At 38.7% G+C, this 22,597-nt stretch overlaps 1 protein-coding gene across 1 annotated transcript; it reads left to right on the top strand.

Annotated features, from left to right (window-relative positions):
• The first annotated feature begins 15,670 nt into the window (after positions 1-15,670).
• Positions 15,671-18,697, top strand: LOC131225087 (receptor-like protein EIX2). The gene has a single exon (XM_058220508.1). It carries the CDS (start codon positions 15,671-15,673, stop codon positions 18,695-18,697), a length of 3,027 nt encoding a protein of 1,008 aa, XP_058076491.1.
• The last annotated feature ends 3,900 nt before the right edge of the window (positions 18,698-22,597 follow it).

Here is a 22,597-nt window from a genome sequence, read left to right as displayed (position 1 = left end):
TGTAAATAATAATAATAATAAGGTGGATACATGTTAATATTTTCGTTATTATATTAGTTTATTATATTTTTAATACAATTCTTATTTTTATACCTATGATTTTATTAATTATAACACTCAATTATAATTTATTAGTAATATATATATATATATATATATATATATATATCCTAACTGTGGGCCCACTTTGATGCATGTATTGTTTATGAACAGGTCAGTCTGTTTTGAAAACTTATTTTATAGCATGACACAAAAAAAGAGGAAGATAAAAACCTCAGATGAACTACACAGCACCAAATGGTAGTTGTTGAATGCTCATTATTAGAAAATTCTTAGTGCGTAATGGTTGTTTACCATCCAATCCGTTGAAAAGTTCCACGGACATTAGAGATGAAAGAAAAAATAAATATCATCTCGGTCTTAAACTTTTCTGGCATGAAAAAGATTTTTATTGGTTAATAACCACTGTTTCATGTGGTGCGGTCCACCTGAAATTTGTATCTGCTTCATTTTTCAGGTTCAGGCCCTAAAATAATCTGGCAAACAGATATATGGATGGTGTGGATATGTAATGCATACATGCATCAAGGTGGTCCTACAGTCAGGGTCTCACCCCATGTAGCAGAGGTATGTGAGGACTGTTGGGAAATCGCGGAAGCACACGTAAATGAATCAAGTAAAGTACTCCAATCTCAACATCTCTATCAACAATTGGTCATTAATTGTACATGTACCAATGCTGGACAACATGATTTTTCTTCATTAGCAGTGATGAAAACCCAATTAAATATAATGATTTTGATATGAAATTTTTTATAAAAATCCATCATATAGTTAGTGACCTACGCTCCAAATTTCAAATCATTCTAATTTCTGGTTTGAAAGTTAAAATTCTATAAATGACGATGTATATATCAAGTTCGAATTTGAAATTTTCCTTTGGTCACATTGAGAGATGTAACACTTTGATCTTTAATCATTGTGACATGTGAAACTTAGAAACCCAGCCTATGATCTTTGATTGATGATTTTAATATGGATACTAACTTTACTTAGAGTATATAAAATTTTAAAATGTGAACTTGGACCCCATAATTTTTTTAAGAATTTTTGCTCCTCATAGTTTGCTAGATAATGGAAATCACTTGATTTCAAATACTAATAAGTAATTAAGTACGGCTCCAATTGAGGTGATTCAAAAGCCATATCGTAGATTGATAAATCAAGTTGAAAAGTTTTTTTTTAAAAAAAATAGAAGTTCATAAATTTTTAATACTGAATTTTTATTTTTTTTTAACCAATCGTTTGTTTCTAAACAACCCTCATTGTTTGAATTTTGGAATCTTTTGTAGACATTAGTCTCTGACAAAATTTTTCATACTTATAAATTCATTGCCAAAAAAAAAAAAAAAACCTAAGAGATTAATCCAATATATGTAATTATCAATAACATTAACATGACCAACACCATTAGAATTAGAAAAAGAAATTTGAGATGCTAGTTTTCAAATCTCGAATACGAGATTTTATTTTAAGGGAGTAGAATTTAACGCCCGCAATTTTTGTTAATAAAATTTAAATTTTAAATTTTTAAATTTAATTTTAAGTGGAAAAGAGATTCACCGATCTCATCATTCTTTTTCTTATCTCTCTTTATTCAAAACTTTTCTCGTATCTTATAGTCTCTCAACAAACCATCTGTCTTAAAAAGGGAACGTAAAAGAGCGAGAATCCTATCAAAACTAAAAGAATAAAGAAAAACTCGTAGAAAAAAAAAACACGAAAGGAAAAGTGGGAAGGAGGATTTTTGGAATTTGTCTATGCAGGTTAGTATATATTTTTGTTTCTTTGTTTTATTTATGCAATAGTTAATTTGACATGATCTACATATTGGACAGATTAGATCAATCAAACATTCATTATGTAAGTTTAATTCATTCATGTGGAAATGTACACTGATGCACATGACTTTAAGGCTGATGTGCAGTAGGTGAGATTTTTCCATGATGGAGAGCGATCGGTATGATTTGTACTGTTCATTGGTGTTCTAAGACTTATTATGTAATATTTTTAAGAATCAGATCAATTTGACACCTCAATGGACGGTACTGATAACAGATCTACCAATTTTCTTCTTTAATCTAAAAAAATTGAATAAATACTGAAAGAGTGATTTTCTATATAAGATACAACTTGGCATAGATAATTATATGACATAATCTAAAATATGTGATTAAATCATCACCATTCATTAGTTTCTTGATATTAAAATAAATTAAAATATTAAATTCCAGATCAATTAGACCATCGGATGGGTAGCATCGATCTGAAGAAATGATAGATAATGAATAATATGTTTTTTCATTATGTGTAATTATAAGATTAAAAATAATTCTTATTTATGTTATTTTAGAAAATATTAATTCAATTCAAACCGTTGGTTCACAGAATTATCTCCACTGCATCAAGGTGAGTGATCCCGATGTGTTTCTCATCCATCAAGTTAAAATAGATCGATTATTTGATATGTTGTATGCTCACCCTTATATAATTGTCATGTACTCTTAATTGATTTAAATGAATGTGTGATATCTGTATTAATATAATAATAACGATTTGATTTGATTAATGTGGTATAATTAATTATTTTAGTTACTGTATTAATGCAACTTATATGTTGAATTAAAAACTATATATGAATTAAATGATATACTGGATAGAGTGAGACTATGTTGGTTCAAATGTGATAATCGAAATGATCTATGCAATACATGATTCATGATTCCTTGATATACTTGCGCATATAACAATTGCATGCACAACACATGTTGAATTCTTGGGGGACTTCCCTGGATGGTATATCTAGTAGAATCATTACCAGAAACTCACTATACTAGTGAAAGCCTACTCAAGGAGTAGATGCGAGCCTTGCCTATGCCTACCAAATGGTACAAGCCTTTCAAGGGGTAAATGCGGGTTGACGGGTTTTCAACTCAGGTAAGGTGGTGGATTCACACTTGATGCATTGATGCATTGCATAATATTTACATTTTCTTTCTAAAATTATATTGTGTATGATTATTGGCATTATATTATAATTTGAGGTAAAGAACCATTTCAAGAATTCTCACTAGGCTTGGTCAGCTTACCCTTTATTGACGTAAAACTGTACAGATGAGCAATTAGTTGATAAGTTTGCGCAGAAACAAGAAGTTGTGGTTAAACTGGTGCATGATACACATGAGACGTAGCTGTACCTATCAGAAGAGGAACTGGCAGCATTTGGACCATTCCTAATTATTTAATTAGAATTTTATATGTTAGGATAATCTGATTAGTTGTAAGATTTTAAGCATTTGATTGATTTTATTTAATTGAATTGTTCTAGGTCTATAACAAATATTCATTGGTAAGCTATATTGACTGCTGAATGATGGCAAAATTATGCTGATTGAATGTTTATGGATGTTAAGAATGGACAAAGGTTGATGATTAAATCATTGTATGAATGATTGTGAATGGACCTAGTTGGAATATAGAAATGAATATTAATTTTTCCTTTGAATAATCGTATAATGGAATGAAGTTAGTGCACTTTGTGTATGAGTTACAACTCGAAACTTGAGTCTGAGGGTGCACACTATGTACTCGAATTTCGGGGCATGACAGTTGTGTTCGATAAACTCCCTAATAAATTGCCTCTCATACGAGATATACAAAATTATATTGATCCCGTCTCAAAGGCAAATCTGTCTAATTGCCCATATTATCAGAAAAAATATGAGATTTTGAAGGCAAAAGTGAAGGAACTGATCGATACTAATCAAGAAAAACATGAATACATATATTGTGTCAGCTTAAGAGCCTAATGCCAAGTACAAGAAAATGGCTAATAAACATCAGTATCAAAAATTATCTCAGAATCATAAGCCAAGTTCCTGAAATAACTCGAGGATAAGTTTTTTCCAAGTATGGGGGTTTGATGTAGAACGTGTCACAGATACATTCCAAGCATGATTGGACCAAAAGAAGGCGAACCGTAAATTGATCATAATTTTTGATCCAGGTATCGTTACTACGCACTGTAAGAACTCTATTTAGTGAGCTTTATTGATCAACGGTCTAAATTGTCATTCAGTTGGACTGGATGATTGAGTAGACCAGTGGGCCCCACATCAGGTGATGCGCTACGCAGTCTATCTGCGCAGCTTTGCGTTCTAGGGTTGGAATGCTATAGCTGTCTTACGCAGACAATAATTTGAGTTGAACTAGGATACTACAATGTGGAGCGTGGGAGAGAGAGTTGTGATGGGTTTCAAACTCTCTCTCCACAAACTCTATATATGAGAGCTGGGTCCCTGATCCTACACCACGGTAGAATTCGAGTCCCATCTTGTGAATTACAGAAAGAGTGTGAAGGAGAGGAAGATCCTAAGCTTTACAAGAATTCTATTATTCTGGTATTCTTATTCGGCTTCCATGGTGGCGCCTCATCTAGGTACACTATCTGAACCCTTGATCGCCATGTCCCATGCATAGACAGATCCTTGGATTTTCGCATCCAGATAAAAAATTACGGTTGGTATCAGAGCCATCTGCGCATAGGTATGGATGATCCTATACATCAATTAGGGCTTTCAAATTTGAACCCATACTGCAATTAGGGCTTTCGAATTCAAATTCCATATCAGATCAGTATCAAGGATTTTCGAATCCCTGAATCCAGAAACAATATAGATTAGGGATTTCGAATCCCAAATCCCAAATTGGAAATTTCGAAACTAAAACCCTAAATCCAGTTAATTAGGGATTATTCGAACCCTAAATCCAGTTAATTAGGGATTTTAGATTTGAATCCCCAAATTGTGTAATAAGAGATTTTGGATTCGAATCCCATATTGGATAATTAGGGATCTTTAAATCCCTAAATCCAACTACATTAATGTTAGGGATTCAAAACCCCAAATCCAACATAAATCAGGGTTTTCAATCCCATTAGGGCTTAACAATCATGCCATTCTAGTTACTTATCTCAATCGCTTAGGCTGGCAGCCATTATTGACCCTTGGATCAACAGACGAGGGTTGTGGCTCGCCATTCCGGAATCTTCCCTGCTTCAGGAGCCATTGATGGCATTTACAGGTCCCACCTTCAATGTTGGCGACCGTAGAAGCTGTTTCCGCAACTTCTCAGTCCGATCTTTTGGCGTCGGGACTACTGGAGATCCAGGTGGGAGAGAGAAGATTGATCTCTTCTCGGTTCATCAGGCGCACAGCGAGAGAAACTCTCTTTCTCTCTCTCATATGCAGTCGCACGCAGCGAGAGAAGCTCTCTCTCTCTCTGTTGTAAGCAATCTAAGAAACACAGGTTTCTTTCTTTATTATCGGGACCCGATTCAGGTCCGCTCAGATAATGTGGACTCGCCTTAGGTCCATTCGGATCTGAGGGCCCGTTTAGAACCTGATCCGTGGGCCTATACTAGATTTTCAGATCTGGAATGGGCCTGACCCTTGGGTTTATAATGCTTTTCCAGATCTGGAATGGGCCTGAAACTTGGGCCTGTAATAGGCCTTAGAGATGATCACCTTATGGAATGAGTCCTTGACTGGGCCTAATTTTAAGAACCATCGGATTTTAGTCCGAATTTGTGGACACACTCTAGTTATATTTGGGCCCTATTAAGGTTAAGTGATTGTACATGTAAAGATCTTGATTTATAGTGTGTGATATTAAACATTATCAATTCTGACTCATTCACTAGATATCCATACAGATACAAAATTTCAGGATATGGATCTGTATAATATGACCTGATTTTTCTATCATATGGACAGCTATGCATGGGTCTACCCATCCAGGTAAATAATTTCACCTATCATGTGAATGTCATGGGTTAGACTTGTTATGTTCATTTATCATATGAAGTCTTGATTCGGCCCAGTTATAGCCCATTACCCATCCTTAGAAGTTGATATAAACCATTAGAACATGTAATTTGAAACCTATGCGTATGTTTCTTTTAAAGTTCCCATATGTTCCAATGATCAATACCGACCATCTTATTGGCCGCATCAGACCCATTAAGATATAATCTATTGAGAGGCAGGATTATAATCGCGATCCTAAGTCTATATTTGTAGAGTTGGATTCGGTTGTATTAGCCACCATAGTGACCTCAATCGACGAAAATTTTACAAGTACAGACTTGTAACATTGGGATAAGGAGGATTGCGTACAGTTGTGTTCACGTTCTCATGTGTACGGTAACGAAAATGCAGACGATTACCGTTTGGTAAACACATGAACGTGTTAAGAAAATGGTGTTAGTAATGTAAAGCTGAAAGACTCAATTCACCCATAGGTATTGAGTGTCTCAGATTTACATTACTAACATCACTTAGCTTCATGTTAAAGAGGATCACTCGCATGTTATTCTCCTATAGGAGGAATGATGATGATGTAACAAATTCTCACCAAGATGTGATGGCCGGGCCCATCTTCATCTTGGATGATTCAGTTGACGCCTCTCTTGGCAACTGAATTAATTCAATTTGTCTGATATTTTGTTTACATTCACAAAATTGCTTTGTGAAATAATGAACTAATGTGAGTATATATGTATTTCTTTTATTTTCAGTCTCAATTTCAACTAATCAGAATCAAGTCCTTGCCCTAAATGGATTTAATTATGCTCAATGGAAGAACCCCATTGAAGCTGTTTGGGCTGTCTTCAATTAAATTTGACCCTAATAACACCAGAACCTCCAGATCCATATGATAATGCCACTGAAGCTGAATATAATCGATGGGTTGTATGGTTTAGATCAAATGATACATGCCCGAAGGTCATAAAGTTTTCGATTTCTGAATCTATGAAGGGCGCCATACCTAAAACAGATAAGGCTAAAGTTTTCCTAACTGAAATGGGAAAACGATTCAAGAAATCTGATAAATCTGAAGTGGGCATTCTTTTGAATAAATTGACTCGCTCATCCTACGACGGAAAAGGCAATATCCATGAATACATTGTAGAGCAGATTAAAGTTGTATTTAAGATCCGTTCTCTAGGGCTTGTATTCACTGATGATCAATTGGTTCATTTGATCATGAACAACATATCTCCCCAATTCGGCACGTTCCTGGTCAACTATAACACTCTAAAGGACATGTGGACATTGGATGAACTTATCACTCAATGCGTCCAAAAAGAAGACAGGATCAGGCAGATGGTTAAAGTTTAAAATATTAATATGGAGACCTCCTGTCATGGGCATGGGCAAGGGAATAAAGGTAAAAGGAAAATGAAATAAGGTTCTAATAATGGATTCTCTAGTCTTCCATCTGGAAATCATGAGAATCAATCTGAAAATGGATCTAAATGCAAATGGGTTAAAGGCAAACCGTACTTCTTTTGCAAAAAGGCGAGTCATCTAAAGAAAGACTACAAAGGTTTTAAGAATTGGCTCATAAAGAAAGGTAATCATTCTGTTCTTGTCTGTTTTGAATCTAATCTGACTGATGTATCAGCGGATTCCTGGTGGATAGACTCAAGAACTACTGTTCACATATGTACTTCTATGCAGGAATTACTACAGGCCAGGCCACCGACTGATGCGGAGCGCTCAGTATATGTAGGTAATGGCGACAAGGTTGATGTGGAGGCAATATGAGTCTATAAGCTTAAGTTGAAGTCTGGTCATTTTTTGAATTTAGTAGATACATTCTATGTGCCGTCTATAAGGCGCAATTTAGTTTCAATTTCCTATTTGGATAAGTTGGGATATTCATTCCACTTTGGAAATAAAAGTTCTAGTATTTACTTTAATTCGATTAAAGTTGAAACCGACTTTATAGTAAACAACTTATACCAGTTAGACTCGATTGCCTCTTACGTTTATAATATTAATACCTTGCATGGAAATAAAGTGGAATCCAAGTGAAGACTAGACTATGAGAATTCCTCCATGATGTGGCTCAGGCTGCTATGCCATATATCTCGTGAGAGATTAGACAGGGTTGTGCGAGAAGGAATTTTGCATTCTCTAGACTTCTCTAACTATAAAGTATGTATTGATTTCATAAAAAGAGAACAGACTAGAACGAGAAAGAAAGACGTAACCAGGAGTGTAGATCTATTAGAGGTTACACATATAGATATCTGTGAACCATTCCCTATAGCCTCACGGAGTGGCCATAAATATTTTATTACCTTTATAGATGACTACTCTCGCTTTGGGTACCTATACCTTATCAGTGAGAAATCAGATGCCCTGGATGCTTTTAAAATTTATAAGGTCGAGGTTGAAAATTAACTCGATAAGAGAATAAAAGTTATCAGATCTGACCGTGGTGGTGAATACTATGGCAGATATGATGAATCAGGACGTAATCTAGGTTCGTTCGCTAAATACTTTTTAGGATTGTTGCATTGTCGTTTAGTACACTATGCCTGGTACTCCAGAACAAAATGGAGTGGCTGAGAGACGTAATCGCACCCTTATGGATATGGTGCGAAGCATGGTCAGCAATTCGACATTGCCAGAATCTCTGTGAGGTGATGTGATCAAGACTGCAGTTCATATACTAAACAAGGTTCCCAGCAAAGCAGTAAGCAAAACTCCTTTTGAGTTGTGAAATAGGAGAAAATCAAATCTCCGATACCTACATGTTTGGGGTTGTCTTGCTGAGGCTAAAATTTATAACCCGCATGAAAAAAAAAACTTGATTTTAGAATTGTAAGTTGTTTCTTCATTGGATATCCAAAAAGATCAAAAGGCTATTGATACTATTGTCTTTCTCACTCCATCAGGATTGTTGAGACTGAGAATGTCAAATTCATCGAGGACACTGAAAACAGTGGGAGCACGAACATAAGGATTGTGACTCTAGTCATAGCCAATCCAGCTCATGTGGATATAATGATGCAATCGATTCTGCAGTCACTACAGAACACTACGTAGAACCTCATATACAAACCACTAATGAGGAAAATCAAGATCAGACCCAACAAGCTGAACCATTGAGAAGATCTGAAAGAGATAGAAGGCCTGTAAATCAAGACGAGTATATCGTATACTTACAGGAGCACAACTTTGACATAAGGATGGAAAAGGATCCTGAATCCTTTACATAAGTCAAACAAAGTACTGATCCTTCTTGTTGGTTTGATGCCATGAAAGATGAGTTAAAATTCATGAAGGACAATAAAATATGGGGTCTTGTAGAATTACCCACTACAATAAGGCCGATTGGTTGTAAATGGATATTTAAAACCAAACGGGACTCTAAAAGTAATGTCGAACGATATAAAGCCAGACTTGTTGCCAAAGGTTTTAACCAATGTGAGGGCATTGACTTTAAGGAGACTTTCTCACCAGTATCTAAGAAAGACTTATTCAGGATCATAATGGCTCTTGTAGCTTACATAGATTTAGAGTTACATCAGATGGATGTAAAGACTCCATTTCTCAATGAGGATCTGAATGAAAATGTGTACATGTTGCAGCCCGAAGGTTTTGTAGCTACTGGCTCAGAACATTTGATTTGCAAACTTAAGAAGTCCATCTATGGGTTGAAACAAGCATCGCGACAGTGGTACCTAAAGTTTTATGAAGTAATGTCCTCATACATCTTTGTAGAAAACACTGCTGATGAAAGTATCTACATTAAATCCAGTGGGAGTAAGTTCATAATAATGATTTTGTATATTGATGACATTCTATTAGCTAGCAGTGATACTAAGATGTTGAGCGACACCAAGAAGTTCTTATCTTAAAGATTTGAAATGAAAGATCTTGGTGAAGCTTCTTATCTCATCGACATTGAGATTCGCCTTGACAGAACACTTGGACTGCTCAACCTGTCATAGAAGGCCTATATTACTAGGGTACTCGAAAGGTATGACATGTAAAATTGTGCTTCAGGAAAGTCGCCCATTATGAAAGGCGACAAATTTGGTCTCTTTCAGTCTCTAAAGAATGATTTAGAAAAGAATCGAATAAAAAAATTTCTCTACGCATTAGTAGTACGGAGCATCATGTATGCTCAAGTCTGTACGCGACCGGACATTGCCTTTGTCACTATAATGTTGAGAAGATATCTATCTAATCCAGGAATGCAACATTGGATAGCTGCATTGAATGGGGTCCACCGTCCTGGATGTTTGAACTAAGTGGATATAGGTTAGATACATCGAGGTGGGTCCCACCTGCATGTGCAGGGGTGGGCCACGTCCTCCAGATGGATGAACGGTTTGAATAAAACGATACATCATGGTGGAGTTTACCGTCCTGGCCAATGGACGACTGGATGAAACCATACATCATGTTGGGGTTACACGTGCTGGATGTAGCACCGTGTTATGCACGGATAGTGTGGATGAGATCCATACCTCGGATCAGACCCGGATAGTGTGGACGAGATCCATACCTCAGATCAGACCCACATAATTGCAATGTCAATACAACAACTGTATCACTGGAGTGAGGTACACCAGTCATCCAATCCCCACCGTCCAAGACTGTTTGGACGTGTGGACAAAATACATACATCATGTGATGGCCCCTGCACAGCAGATGAACGGTGTGGATGCTGCACACATCCAGTGATTGGGGCCACAAATGGATGGACGATACGTGGATGATACACATACACCATTGTGGGTCTCACCGTGGATGATACACATACACCATTGTGGGACTCAAAGTCCAAGTTGCTGGACGGTGTGGATACACTACATACATCAAAGTGGGCCTAACGTGATGGATGGCGTGGATATGTCACACGCATCAGGTGGACTGCACATCAAGAGGGAGAGGGAAAAGAAAGAGAGAGAGAGAGAGAGAGAGAGAGAGAGAGAGAGAGAGAGAGAGAGAGAGAGAGAGAGAGAGAGGACCCCGCCACTATGGGCCCTCCCTATACATGCATACATCAAGATGGGTCCCACATATGTAGGCCCTCAAATCACAAAATCAACAAATAAAAGCACCCGCCTTTGATCTTCTCCTCCTCCTTCCGCCAAAGCATCTTAGAACTCCAAAGGATGAACTTCAACAGTTGAGATTGGTTTTGGAGGGTGGGGATGAGAGATAGGAAGTGGGTCATACAAAGCTCTCTTTCATGGAGCTTGCTTGGACATGGGTTGCTTATGAGGAAATGAGAGAGAGGTGTAAGAGAGAGAGGGATGGGTGAGTGATGGGGTGTGATGGGTGAGTGAGTGATGGATGTGTACTTGTGTAAGAGAAAGTGTTGACTTTTGGGTAGGGTGGTTGTAGTTGGGGATGAGATAGAGTGATGAGTTGTACTTTGATTGATTGATGTGACGTGTTATAGAGATTCTCTCAGAATTATAACGCGCAGTGTTTTCCTTGAACTGAACACGGGCCCATATCTCCTGGCCCGGGTATCGCCTCAGCGCGAGACGCCGCACCAGAACCCCAGCGACGGCGCGATCGCACTGGTACAAGTCTCGGGTTGAGTCGACTCAGATATGTAGAACTTGTCTTAGGCTCGCACGCAAATGTTGGTTATAGGTTGCGAGTTGCTGAAATTCGACCGGGAGGACTGTAAGAGTATACGGAACGGTACGAACTAGGATACGCGTCTTACATTTTATATTTTTTAAGAATGTCATCACATGATTTTAGAGGTATGGCCCACCTGAGTTTCGTATACGGTTGATTGGATATCCCATAATTTAAAGGGGACTCATGAAATGCGCGGTGTTGATGTTAGACACGCATCACGGTTGGGCCCACACAGATCGACCTCATGGGAAGTTCCCATGAGCTCGACCACATAGAACCATAACCCTTTATCTTTCTTTTCTTGTGGCAGACTGACACTCTGGTAGAGCTTGGTGCTCGATGCACCTCGTTCCAAAGGCCTGAGAGGACGAATTGGCTACTCCCCTCCCACCAGCCGGTCGGTGCTCTGTGGACCCCACCATGATGTATTTATTTCATCCATTCTGTACATCTATTTTTTTTAGATATTTTATGGTATTAAACCAAAAACGAGGTATATCCTAATCTCAAGTGGACAACATTACAGGAAACAATGTTGAATGCACATTGTGTGGATTGGATCGGATCGGATTGGATTAGATCCCGGATTGGATTGGATCGGTCCCAATTGGCCACTGATCCAAACTCGACTCGATTTACGGTCGAATCTGAGTGGGCCTACTCGATCCGACCCGATCCTAGCCTTCAGTTTGGATCGAATTGGGTAGGATCTGTCGGATCGGATCAGATTCTGCCCAGCTCTAGTCATTGGTAATGACATCAACCAATGAGAAGTGACGGCACTGTATTTCCCTCATACCTGGATTTCCTGCTAAAGTAGCATGAAGTTCCTGCACAAGGATTCTGGGTGGGGCCCATTGAGATATTTATGAGAAATCCAACCCGTCCATTAGTTTTTCGAGCTCATTTTAGGGCATAAAATCAAAAATAAGGTGGATGCAAAACTCAAATGGGCCACACAAGAGGGAAAAGTTGTGATTTAGTGACCATCGTTGAAATATTTATATGGCCACAAAATTTTTGTATCGGTCTAATTTTATTGGTTTTTTCACTTCATCTCAGCGAAAATGACCTTATAAACGGTTTAGATGACATATAAACATTAAGGTGGAGCCTAAGAAGGTTTCAACCGTACGAATTCCTTTGCCAACTGTTTCTTCTTGTATTGCCCATTTGAGTATTAGATACTCCTCATTTTTTATAGAATGTCTTAAAATTAGCTCGAAAAATGGATGGACAGGTTGGACTTCTCATCGACATCACGGTGGACCCCACCTTGCATCCCAGCACAGGAACTCCCTGGGAAAGGCTTTGGCGGGAAATCATAGCCAGTGACCCTGCCACTGGCCAATGGCTAGTGGTCCGTGCTATGGGGCCCTACCATAATGTATGTGTTTCATCCATGCCATCCATCCATTTTTCCAGATCATTTTATGATATGAGCTCAACATTGAGGTAAATTCAAATCTCAAGTGGACCACACAGTGTTGATTGAACACCAACCATTAAAAACTTTTTACAGGCTACAAGTTTTGGATCAAGATGATGTTTATTTTTTCCCTTCGTCCAGGTCTGTACGACCTAATTAATAGGTTGGATGTCAAATAAACATTACAGTGTACCCTAGGAAGTTTTTAATGGTGGACATTCAATCACTACTGTTTTCCAGTGGTGTGGCCCACATGCGTTTTATATCTGCCTCATTTTTGTTATCATGCCCTAAAATGAACTTTAAAAATGAATGAACGGCATGGATAAAACACATACATCATTGTGTAGCACACAAAGCACTGACCACTGGCCACCTAGCTAGTAGTAGCGTCACTAGCCAAAACGCGTACATTTCGCTTGGATTCCTTGCCAAAGCCTAGAGGTGGGCATCGAGCCGAGTCGAGTCGAGGTGGGCCAAGCTTGGCTTGGCTTGTCCATGATGTACTCGAGTTCGAGCTTAGCCTCGAGCTCAACTTTGAAGCTTGGCTTGTTTGCCAAAGTTATTGAGTCGAGTTCGAGTCGAGCTAGTGGTTCGAGTCGAGTCGAGTTTACCTCGAGTCGAGCTCGAGCTTGTTGGGTGAGAGAGTAACGGATTCTGTTCTTGATCCTCCTCCATTGATGAAAAATTCAAGAATCTTAAGAGAATCAAAACAAAACCCGATGAAAAAACCAAACAAAGCTTCGAATCGGATGAGGAAACCTGTAAGAACCGATCTGTTCGTTATCTTCTTCCACCAGCAGAAATTCAAGTACTAGAAAAGAAACAGAGCAGAACACAGATCAGAAATCCAAATAAAGAGCTCTAGCCAATTAGATCATTGAATTTCCTTGAAGCTCTAACAAATCTGAGAAGAACCCATCTCGAATTTCTTGGGTTTCTCACCTAAGAAGTAGATATCAAGAGATTGAAATCATATTATTGTGGAGCTGAAATGAAAACTGGTGGTGGTGGTCAGGGCGGGCGTGCGGCTGGCAGTGGGCTGAGAAAGAGAAGAAGGGGAAAGGGAAGGGGGTGCATGCGGTCGTGTAGAGACTCTAAGGTTTGTTTTTTGTTTTTAAATTTAAACTTAAAATTTATATTAATAATATATATATATATATATATATATATAATATATATATATATAATATTTAATATATTTATTAATCGAGCCGAGTCGAGCTCAAGTTCGAGCTTCGAGTCGAGTCGAGTCGAGTCGAAATGCCCCGTGGTCGAACTTGGCTTGAACTCAACTCGAGCTTCAAATAATTAGCTTGGCTCGCCTCGAATTGGCCATTCAAGCCGAGTCAATCCGAGCTGACTCGAGCCGAGTCGAGCGAGCTTTTCGAGCTAGCTTGACTCGTGAACAGCCCTACCAAAGCCTTTTGTTTTTTTTTCTCGCAGGGACGTCGATTTCCTGCTAAAGGAAGTTCCTGCTAAGGATGCTGGGTGGGGCCCACCGAGAATTTTATGAGGAATCCACCCAAAGCTTCTTTTTTTTTTTTTTTTTTTGCAGGGAGGTGGATTTCCTCCTAAAGGTAGTTCCTGCCAAGGATGCTGGGTGGGGCCCACCAAGATATTTATGTGAAATCCACCCCGTCCGTCATTTTTTTGAGATCATTTTAGGACGTGTGACCAAAAATTAGATGTATCCCATGCTCAAATGGGCCACAGGAGAAGAAACAGTGGGCATTCAGTTAGAACCGTTGAAGCCTCTTTATGGCCATAAAATTTTTGTATCAGGCTATAGTTTCGGTGCTTTCACTTCATCCTATTGGGAATGACCTCTTTATGGTCGAGCACAGAAAGGTTTCAACGGTAGGAATTATTTTCCCCAATTTTCCCTTTCGTGTGACCCAATCGAGTTTTGTATCCACTTCAAGTTTGAATGCACATACTGAAATAATCTCGCAAAACAGATAGACGGAATGGATTTCTCACAAATATTGCAGTGGGCCTCACCCACCATCTTTGCGCAGGAACTTCCTGCGAAAGGCTTTAGCAGGAAATCCGCGACCATTTTACAGGAATTTCCTGCGACGGAAAGTTAGGTGGGGCCCACCGTGATGTTTACGTGAAATCCACAGCGTCCATAAGTTTTGCAACATCATTTTAGGAGATGGCCTCAAAAATGATGTAAATCCAAAATGTTCAAGTGGGCCGTACGATAGGAAAATGTGTAGGTAAATTACCACCGTTGAAACCTACCTGGGTCCACCGTGATACCGTTCGTAAGGTCATTCCTAATTGGGTGAACAGAAAATATAAAAATTAGCCTGATTCATAACTTCTGTGGCCCCACGCATGTTTCTACGGTGGAAGTCCAATCCTCTGTGGTGTGGCCCACTTGAGTTTTGAATTGGCGTCGGTTTTGGGCCAATGTCCCGAAATTTGCGTCGGTTTCTGTAAATCTGCGTCCGCCATTAACGCAGACATCCGCACTCCGTGCGTAATACGAAAAGATACTTTCCTTTGATGGTTCACCACCATTATTACTTTTGAACCATTTGAAGTGGATGGTTAGGATTGCTTGATCAGTGTTAGGAGAAAATGGTGGTTAACTAGTATGATGGGTGGATATGGTCTTCAAAGCTTATAAATCAAGGACAGCAGAGAAATTTTTTTAGCAAAGAAGCTATTTTCCATTTCTACATCAGAGTGAGGGAGGAAAGGAATGGAGAGAAGAGGCTTTCTTTTTTCCCTCTTTCTTTTAAATATTGTAATATATTGCGGAAGATATTGGGAGGTGAGCGGTTGCTTGGATTGGGAGAGAAAATCTCTCAACACTTTTCGGAAGGCTCTCAACGTTACTTCCAATATTCTCTCTTCATGGGATGATGAAGCCTCAGACTGCTGTAAATGGAGAGGTATTACCTGCCACAACATAACTGGGTATGTTCTTAAACTCGATCTCTACCATCTCATTCTAAGTGGCAGAATTGATCCAGCTCTGGTTGAACTGAATCATCTTCAATTGTTGGACTTGAGCTACAATGCTTTTAATGGTATCCCAATTCCACAGTTTTTGGGTTCCATGAAGGAGTTGAGGCATTTGAACTTGTCAGATGCAGGGTTCAGTGGGAGAATCCCTCCTCAGCTTGGAAACCTCTCTAAACTCATTTCCTTGCAGCTTTCTTCAACCGAATACTCCTTGTGGTCGTTGAATGGGAGTATCCCTGCAGCTCTTGGAGGATTGTCTTCTTTGCAATCTTTAGATCTCTCATGGAATCAGTTGAATGGGAGTATCCCTGCAGCTCTTGGAGGACTGTCTTCCTTGCAATCTTTAGATCTCAGTGGCAATCAGTTGAATGGGAGTATCCCTGCAGCTCTTGGAGGATTATCTTCCTTGCAATCTTTACATCTCTCACGGAATCAGTTGAATGGGAGTATCCCTGCAGCTGTTGGAGGATTTTCTTCCTTGCAATCTCTAGATCTCAGTGTCAATCAATTGAATGGGAGTATCCCTGCAGCTCTTGGAGGATTGTCTTCCTTGAAATCTTTAGATCTCTCATGGAATCAGTTGAATGGGAGTATCCCTGCAGCTGTTGGAGGATTGTCTTCCTTGCAATCTTTAGATCTCTCATGGAATCAGTTGAATGGGAGTATCCCTGCAGCTGTTGGAGAATTGTCTTCCTTGCAATATTTAGATCTCTCATGGAATCAGTTGAATGGGAGTATCCCTGCAGCTATTGGAGGATTGCCTTCCTTGCAATCTTTAGATCTCAGTGGCAATCAGTTGAATGGGAGTATCCCCGCAGCTCTTGGAGGATTGTCTTCGTTGCAATATTTATCTCTTGGGGAGAATCAGTTGAATGGGTGCATCCCTGCAGCTGTTGGAGGATTGTCTTCCTTGCAATCTTTAGATCTCAGTGACAATCAGTTGAATGGGTGTATCCCTGCAGCTGTTGGAGGTTTGTATTCCTTGCAATCTCTAGATCTCAGTGGCAATCAGTTGAATGGGAATATCCCAACAACTTTAGGACAACTTTCTAACTTGTCTTGGCTTGACCTCTCTAACAACTCCTTGACAGGAAACGTATCTGAAACTCATTTTGAAAACCTCAAAAACTTGAACGATTTAGATTTGTCTTTTAATTGTTTGGTTTTTGATCTACACCCTGATTGGGTCCCTCCATTTCAGCTTTCTACAATTTCACTAAGATCATCTCATTTAGGTCTTCCTCCCTGGATACGAACACAACGATACATACAGGAGTTGAATCTCTCTAACACAACCATCTCTGGCGTCATCCCCACCTGGTTTTGGGATTTTACAACCCAACTTTCTTCACTGGACCTTTCAAATAACAAGATTTCTGGCCAATTGCCCAACCCACTAAAAATGATGCCTGCTACCTACATTGATTTGAGCTCGAATAATTTCAATGGTCCCATACCTTGCATATTGCATGGATCTAGTTCACTTGATATCTCCAACAATCAATTTTCTGGGCCAATCCCACCCAATTTTACATCCACAATGAATGATTTACTTGTCTTTTCTGCCAGAGGTAACCAAATTAGTGGCATAATTCCTTCATCCATAGGCAAAATGGAGTCTCTTCTTGTCCTTGATCTTTCCCAAAACAATATAAGTGGCACCATCCCATTAAGATTGGGTGATTGTGTAGACCTCATAGCACTTGATTTGAGCAAGAACCATTTATCAGGAAGAATTCCCATATCTTTGGGTCTGTTACATCAACTTCAAACATTGCACTTGAGCAACAATAGCCTATCTGGAAAAGCCGTTTCATCTTTGAAGAGTTGTACTCATTTGGAGACTCTTGACCTTGGACAAAACAATTTCTCAGGTCATATTCCCACTTGGATTGGCAAAAGCTTTCCAGCTTTAAGAATTCTGAATTTACGATCCAATATGTTTACTGGCAACATCCCGCCTCAATTGCTAAACATAACTTCTCTTCAGGTCCTTGATTTGGCACAAAATTGCTTATCAGGTTCAATTCCTCAAAGTCTTCGAAATCTCACCGCCATGAAAAATGAGCAAAAGTCAGAACACTTTCTTGTGAATGGAACAGGATCTTATTACAAGGAAAACTTGATTCTGTCAGTGAAGGGGCTAATGCTTGAATACACTAGAACAATTTCACTGGTTACATGCTTGGACCTTTCAAGTAATAACTTATCTGGAGAGATCCCTGAAGGACTCACAAGTCTTTTGGGATTGCGTGTCTTAAACTTATCCGGAAATCATTTGACCGGAAAGATCCCCGAAAAAATTGGTAAATTGGCACTGCTAGAGTCTCTTGATTTCTCCAAAAATCAGCTTTCAGGCACAATTCCTCCGAGTATGTCAAGTTTAACTTTTCTCAGTTACTTGAACTTGTCGAATAACAACTTGTCGGGAAAAATTCCATCAGGAAATCAGCTACAGACACTTTCAGATCCTTCTATTTATATGGGGAATAATGATCTCTGTGGACCTCCTCTTACAGATAAGTGTGACCGTGATGATACTTATCAAAGTCCAATGCCTGTTGGTGGTGATGTAAAAAAAGATGATGGAGTGCATGAAATGGTTTGGTTTTACTCTGCCATGGGACCAGGATTTGCTGTGGGGTTTTGGGTCTTCTGTGGTGTTTTAGTGCTCAAGAAAGCTTGGAGGATTGCCTATTACCGTTTCTTTGATAAGATGAAAGAGAGCCTTTTGTTCAAGTGCCGCTTTGCAAGATGTTAGATTGAAGAAGTTAGCTGGAAACGTCATGAATAATGAATAATTGTTTGCTACCTAGTTGTGAAAGCTGTACTGTGGTTTCTTTTTCCTTTTTTCGTTTTTTGGGTTGTTAGTTCTTTTTATAAGAGTTGTAATAGAAAGCTTAGTAATTAGAATTTAGGGAGGGGATCGGCCAGTATTTTCCCCTTTTATGTATTTAATTTTCAAGTATCAATAAAATTACAGGTGGTGTGCTCCCACCTTTCTGCAAAATTATGATAATAATAAAAATTTCTATTTTATACGTGGTAGCTGCTCTACTCATTAATCTGAACACACACCTGTAAGAGAAACATATAGTTAGTAAGATCAGTTGATGATCTATATTCAATATAAGAAAGTGACACACCTAATGAGTGATGCTCGATATTCAATATATGAAAGTGACCCACCTAATAATTGCATCGGCTTAATTTTTGGGCAAACTCACGTGTAGAGTGAGACACTTCCCATAGTATGGCAAGTTGAACTATTATTATTTGTAGAGTTGGTGTGCGAGATTGTTCGCCACCAGTTACTAATTTTAAGTGGTCTGGAAAATCTGAATTCAGCTTGAATACTGCGCCAACCAATATTTCATGACAAGGCCCACCTTTTCCACGACTCAAATGTGCACATAGGTTTTGAGTGGAATCACACGTGGTGTGTGAGATTGTTGGCCACCCATTGCTTTAAGTGGCACCTGAATTTGGCTTGAATTTTGTGCCAGACGATATTACATGATGGACCCACTTTGGAACTTGATGAGTAGACTGAACTTGATTGTGGAATTGAATAATATCTGTAATGAGGCCCACCTATACATGTGCCCACCACCTTATGACAGTAACGACCTAATTTTGGTCTTGGAATTTAAACCAGCCGTTTTGGCTTGAATTTGCACTTTTAGATTTGGCTTGAATTTTGTGCCAGACGATATTTCATGTTGTGTCCACTACCTTCTAAATTAGGCCCACTGCGCATTTCATGGTTTAATTACCATGCAAGTATCACACTTATTCAACAAATATATATAACCATTCGATCAATAGCTTCAATATGGACAGTCAAGACCATTCCCACGAAAAATGGGTCCGGTGCCCAACTTGATACATCTATTTGCTAGGATCATATGAGCAAACCAATGACATATTTGATCATATAACAATAATGAGATTCTTGCGTTGGAATGTGTTCTGGCCTAGATGGACAATTCAGATCAATCGGACTATGTACCCAAGTAAACTGATGCACCTAGGAGCTTTAAGAGCACGGGAGCATTTTTCGAAACAAACATAAAAATAAATAAACAAAAGAGGATAGTATAGAAAGGTGAAACAACCGATTTTATTCTCAATCAAATGAATAAATTAGAAGAAGAGGTGGTGATGATGAGGAAGAAGAAGAAACTGTAATGACATTTATAATAACAATAATAATAATAATATTGCCATTGATGTTACATATGATTAGGTACATGAACAGCCAGTAACAACAGCTAAAACCCAGGCAGAGCGCACCAGCCTCAGCCAGCCCACCTTCAAATTATCCCCACAGTGCGAAATCTGGACCCTTAAATGCACTTCTCCTTTTGAAGCATCGGGGTAGTTCTTTGGGGTCATAGGAGCAAGGACCGTCTTTCAAACGTCCTTGACAAAGATGTAAACATTGTCTTGTCTTCGGTAGGTTGCATCACGGTCCGATTGCTGTGGTCGACCATGTAATATATGACATGCTTTCATGTTGACCACGTCACAAAGTACTTGATCTTTATAATTTTTACAAATTAAAAATGAGACAGTGCATTGTTCAATTACCTTGTCTTGTTCACTCTTTTTAAAAAAATAAAAAAATAAAAAAAAATCTAGCTGATTGAGTAAGGGGAATGATGTCTGGCGTATGTAGCTGTAACTTGTCAACCATCATCTTTAAGACATGTTCTTGCTACTACCACTGTATGTGATTATATCACAAACCTTGCCGTTGACGGTACACCACGTACGAAATATATTGTACTAATGCAGGTGCACCTCCTTCCTTAGAGTGTACGATAATGGCTTCATGACCAACAATTCGTCATGATCCCTAGCCAACCGTTCTTCATCACTAAATCCTTCCTCAATGACTTGTTCATCTTCATTAAATTCAGGGCTTTCTTCCACTGCATCACCTTCAGTTCCCCCTTTGTTAATGGCCAAATGGGACGCGGGGCGTTAAGGGCGGGTGTTTGATAAACGACCTAGTTGGTGACAATGGTAAGTTGGTAATAATTGTTCAGCCTTGGCCGACCATAAGAATTTAAAATTTTACTTAGACTAGCTATTGTGGGTGTCGCACATTACGGCCTAGATAGACCGCTCCTTGTGTCACTATTTGTAGTTGTAGAAGGTTGAGGACGCCCTCTTACTAGTTCATTTTCGCAAATCCAGCATAGGTAACCTGGCATAGTAGGTTAGTTGGCTAAAGTATCTTCTTCTACCCCAAAATCATATATGATAAGTACTCATTCTGATTTACGAGATATCTAACGGTCCTGATCATTTCTACCTCCAATCGAGCCTTTTCTAGTCCGTCTTTGCCATGAAAGTGTCCGCGATCTGCTCTACATCAAAAGCCCATAAATTAAAACCATCCTGAATCAACATAACTTACTCAACCCATAAAATCAACATCTCATGTTCAAATACCACTGGAAAAAGTGGTAATTGGACGTCCATAGATAAAAACTTCCAATGACCCAATGCAAAGTTATTTGCCATCCAAACCACTTAATTAGGTCACACAGACTAGTATGAATGAAAACACAAAATGTCAGCTTGATCCATACTTTTTGTAGCCTTTAAGTTTTTAACGGCCGGTGGGCATTCACGATCAATCACCACTATTTCCTTTGGCAATGTCCACTTTGCCTTACTTCTGGGCTTATGCCATAAAATGAGCTAGTAAAAGGGATAGATGGCATGGATAAAACATATACATCATGGTGGAGCAAAGGACAGTTAAGTCCTTCCACTGTTTTCTTCAACAGTCGACAAATGGATAGACAAAAGAAGCAGTTGAATCATCTCCATATCTTACAAGTCTGTCTCATCTTAGACTTGACTTGGAATTATAGTTCCTTTCATGGTCTACTTAAATTAGTCTGACTTGGAATTATAGCTCCTTTTATGGTCTACTTAAATTAGCCTATCTTTGACTTATAGCTCCTTTTATGGTCTACTTAAATTAGTCTATCTTTGAATTATAGCTCCTTTTATGGTCTACTTAAATTAGTCCATCTTTGAATGATAGCTCCTTTTATGGTCTACTTAAATAAGTCTAACTTGGAATTAAAGCTCCTTTTATGGTTTACTTAAATTTTTCTACACGTCCCTTGTGAATAAGGCCAGGAAATGAAAAGGATGTGAAAAGACATTTTTCTTAGCTGATAGCTATTTTTCCTTTACTTTTCTACCTCGTTTTCAAGTAGCCATCGAACAAACGGCTGATTCACATTTCTTTGTGAGCATAATTCTGAAATCATACTTTTATACACGATGGGGTTTACGAAGGCAACTGCATTAAAATACATAAATGTGCTGCGTGGCATTGCGAGGGGAGGTACTTGAAACTTTGGTAGAGTATTATGCATATGTGGAGGCATTGAGAAATTATAAATGTGGTATAGATCAGTCAAATTAATTTAACTAAATTATTAAACCCATTGTCACTAGAGGTTTGATAGAATACATCCCGATGTATTACAATATGATATATTGGGACTATATGATGGATGTAGGGTTGTGTTAGGTGATCCTGATTGTTGATCTGATGAAATATAGTCATGAATGTCTACTTCAAAAAATTTTAAAATTTTACTTTATAATCAATGGCCCACAAAACAAT

This window comes from Magnolia sinica, chromosome 14, assembly GCF_029962835.1.
Source record: "Magnolia sinica isolate HGM2019 chromosome 14, MsV1, whole genome shotgun sequence".
In the NCBI taxonomy this organism is placed as follows: domain Eukaryota; kingdom Viridiplantae; phylum Streptophyta; class Magnoliopsida; order Magnoliales; family Magnoliaceae; genus Magnolia; species Magnolia sinica.
The sequence above is the reverse complement of the archived record's forward strand: the minus strand, read 5'-3'. Positions and strand labels throughout refer to the sequence as shown.

Excerpts from the sequence above, each read along its gene's own strand:
- LOC131225087 (XM_058220508.1), top strand. The coding sequence starts at position 15,671 with ATGGAGAGAAGAGGCTTTCTTTTTTCCCTCTTTCTTTTAAATATTGTA.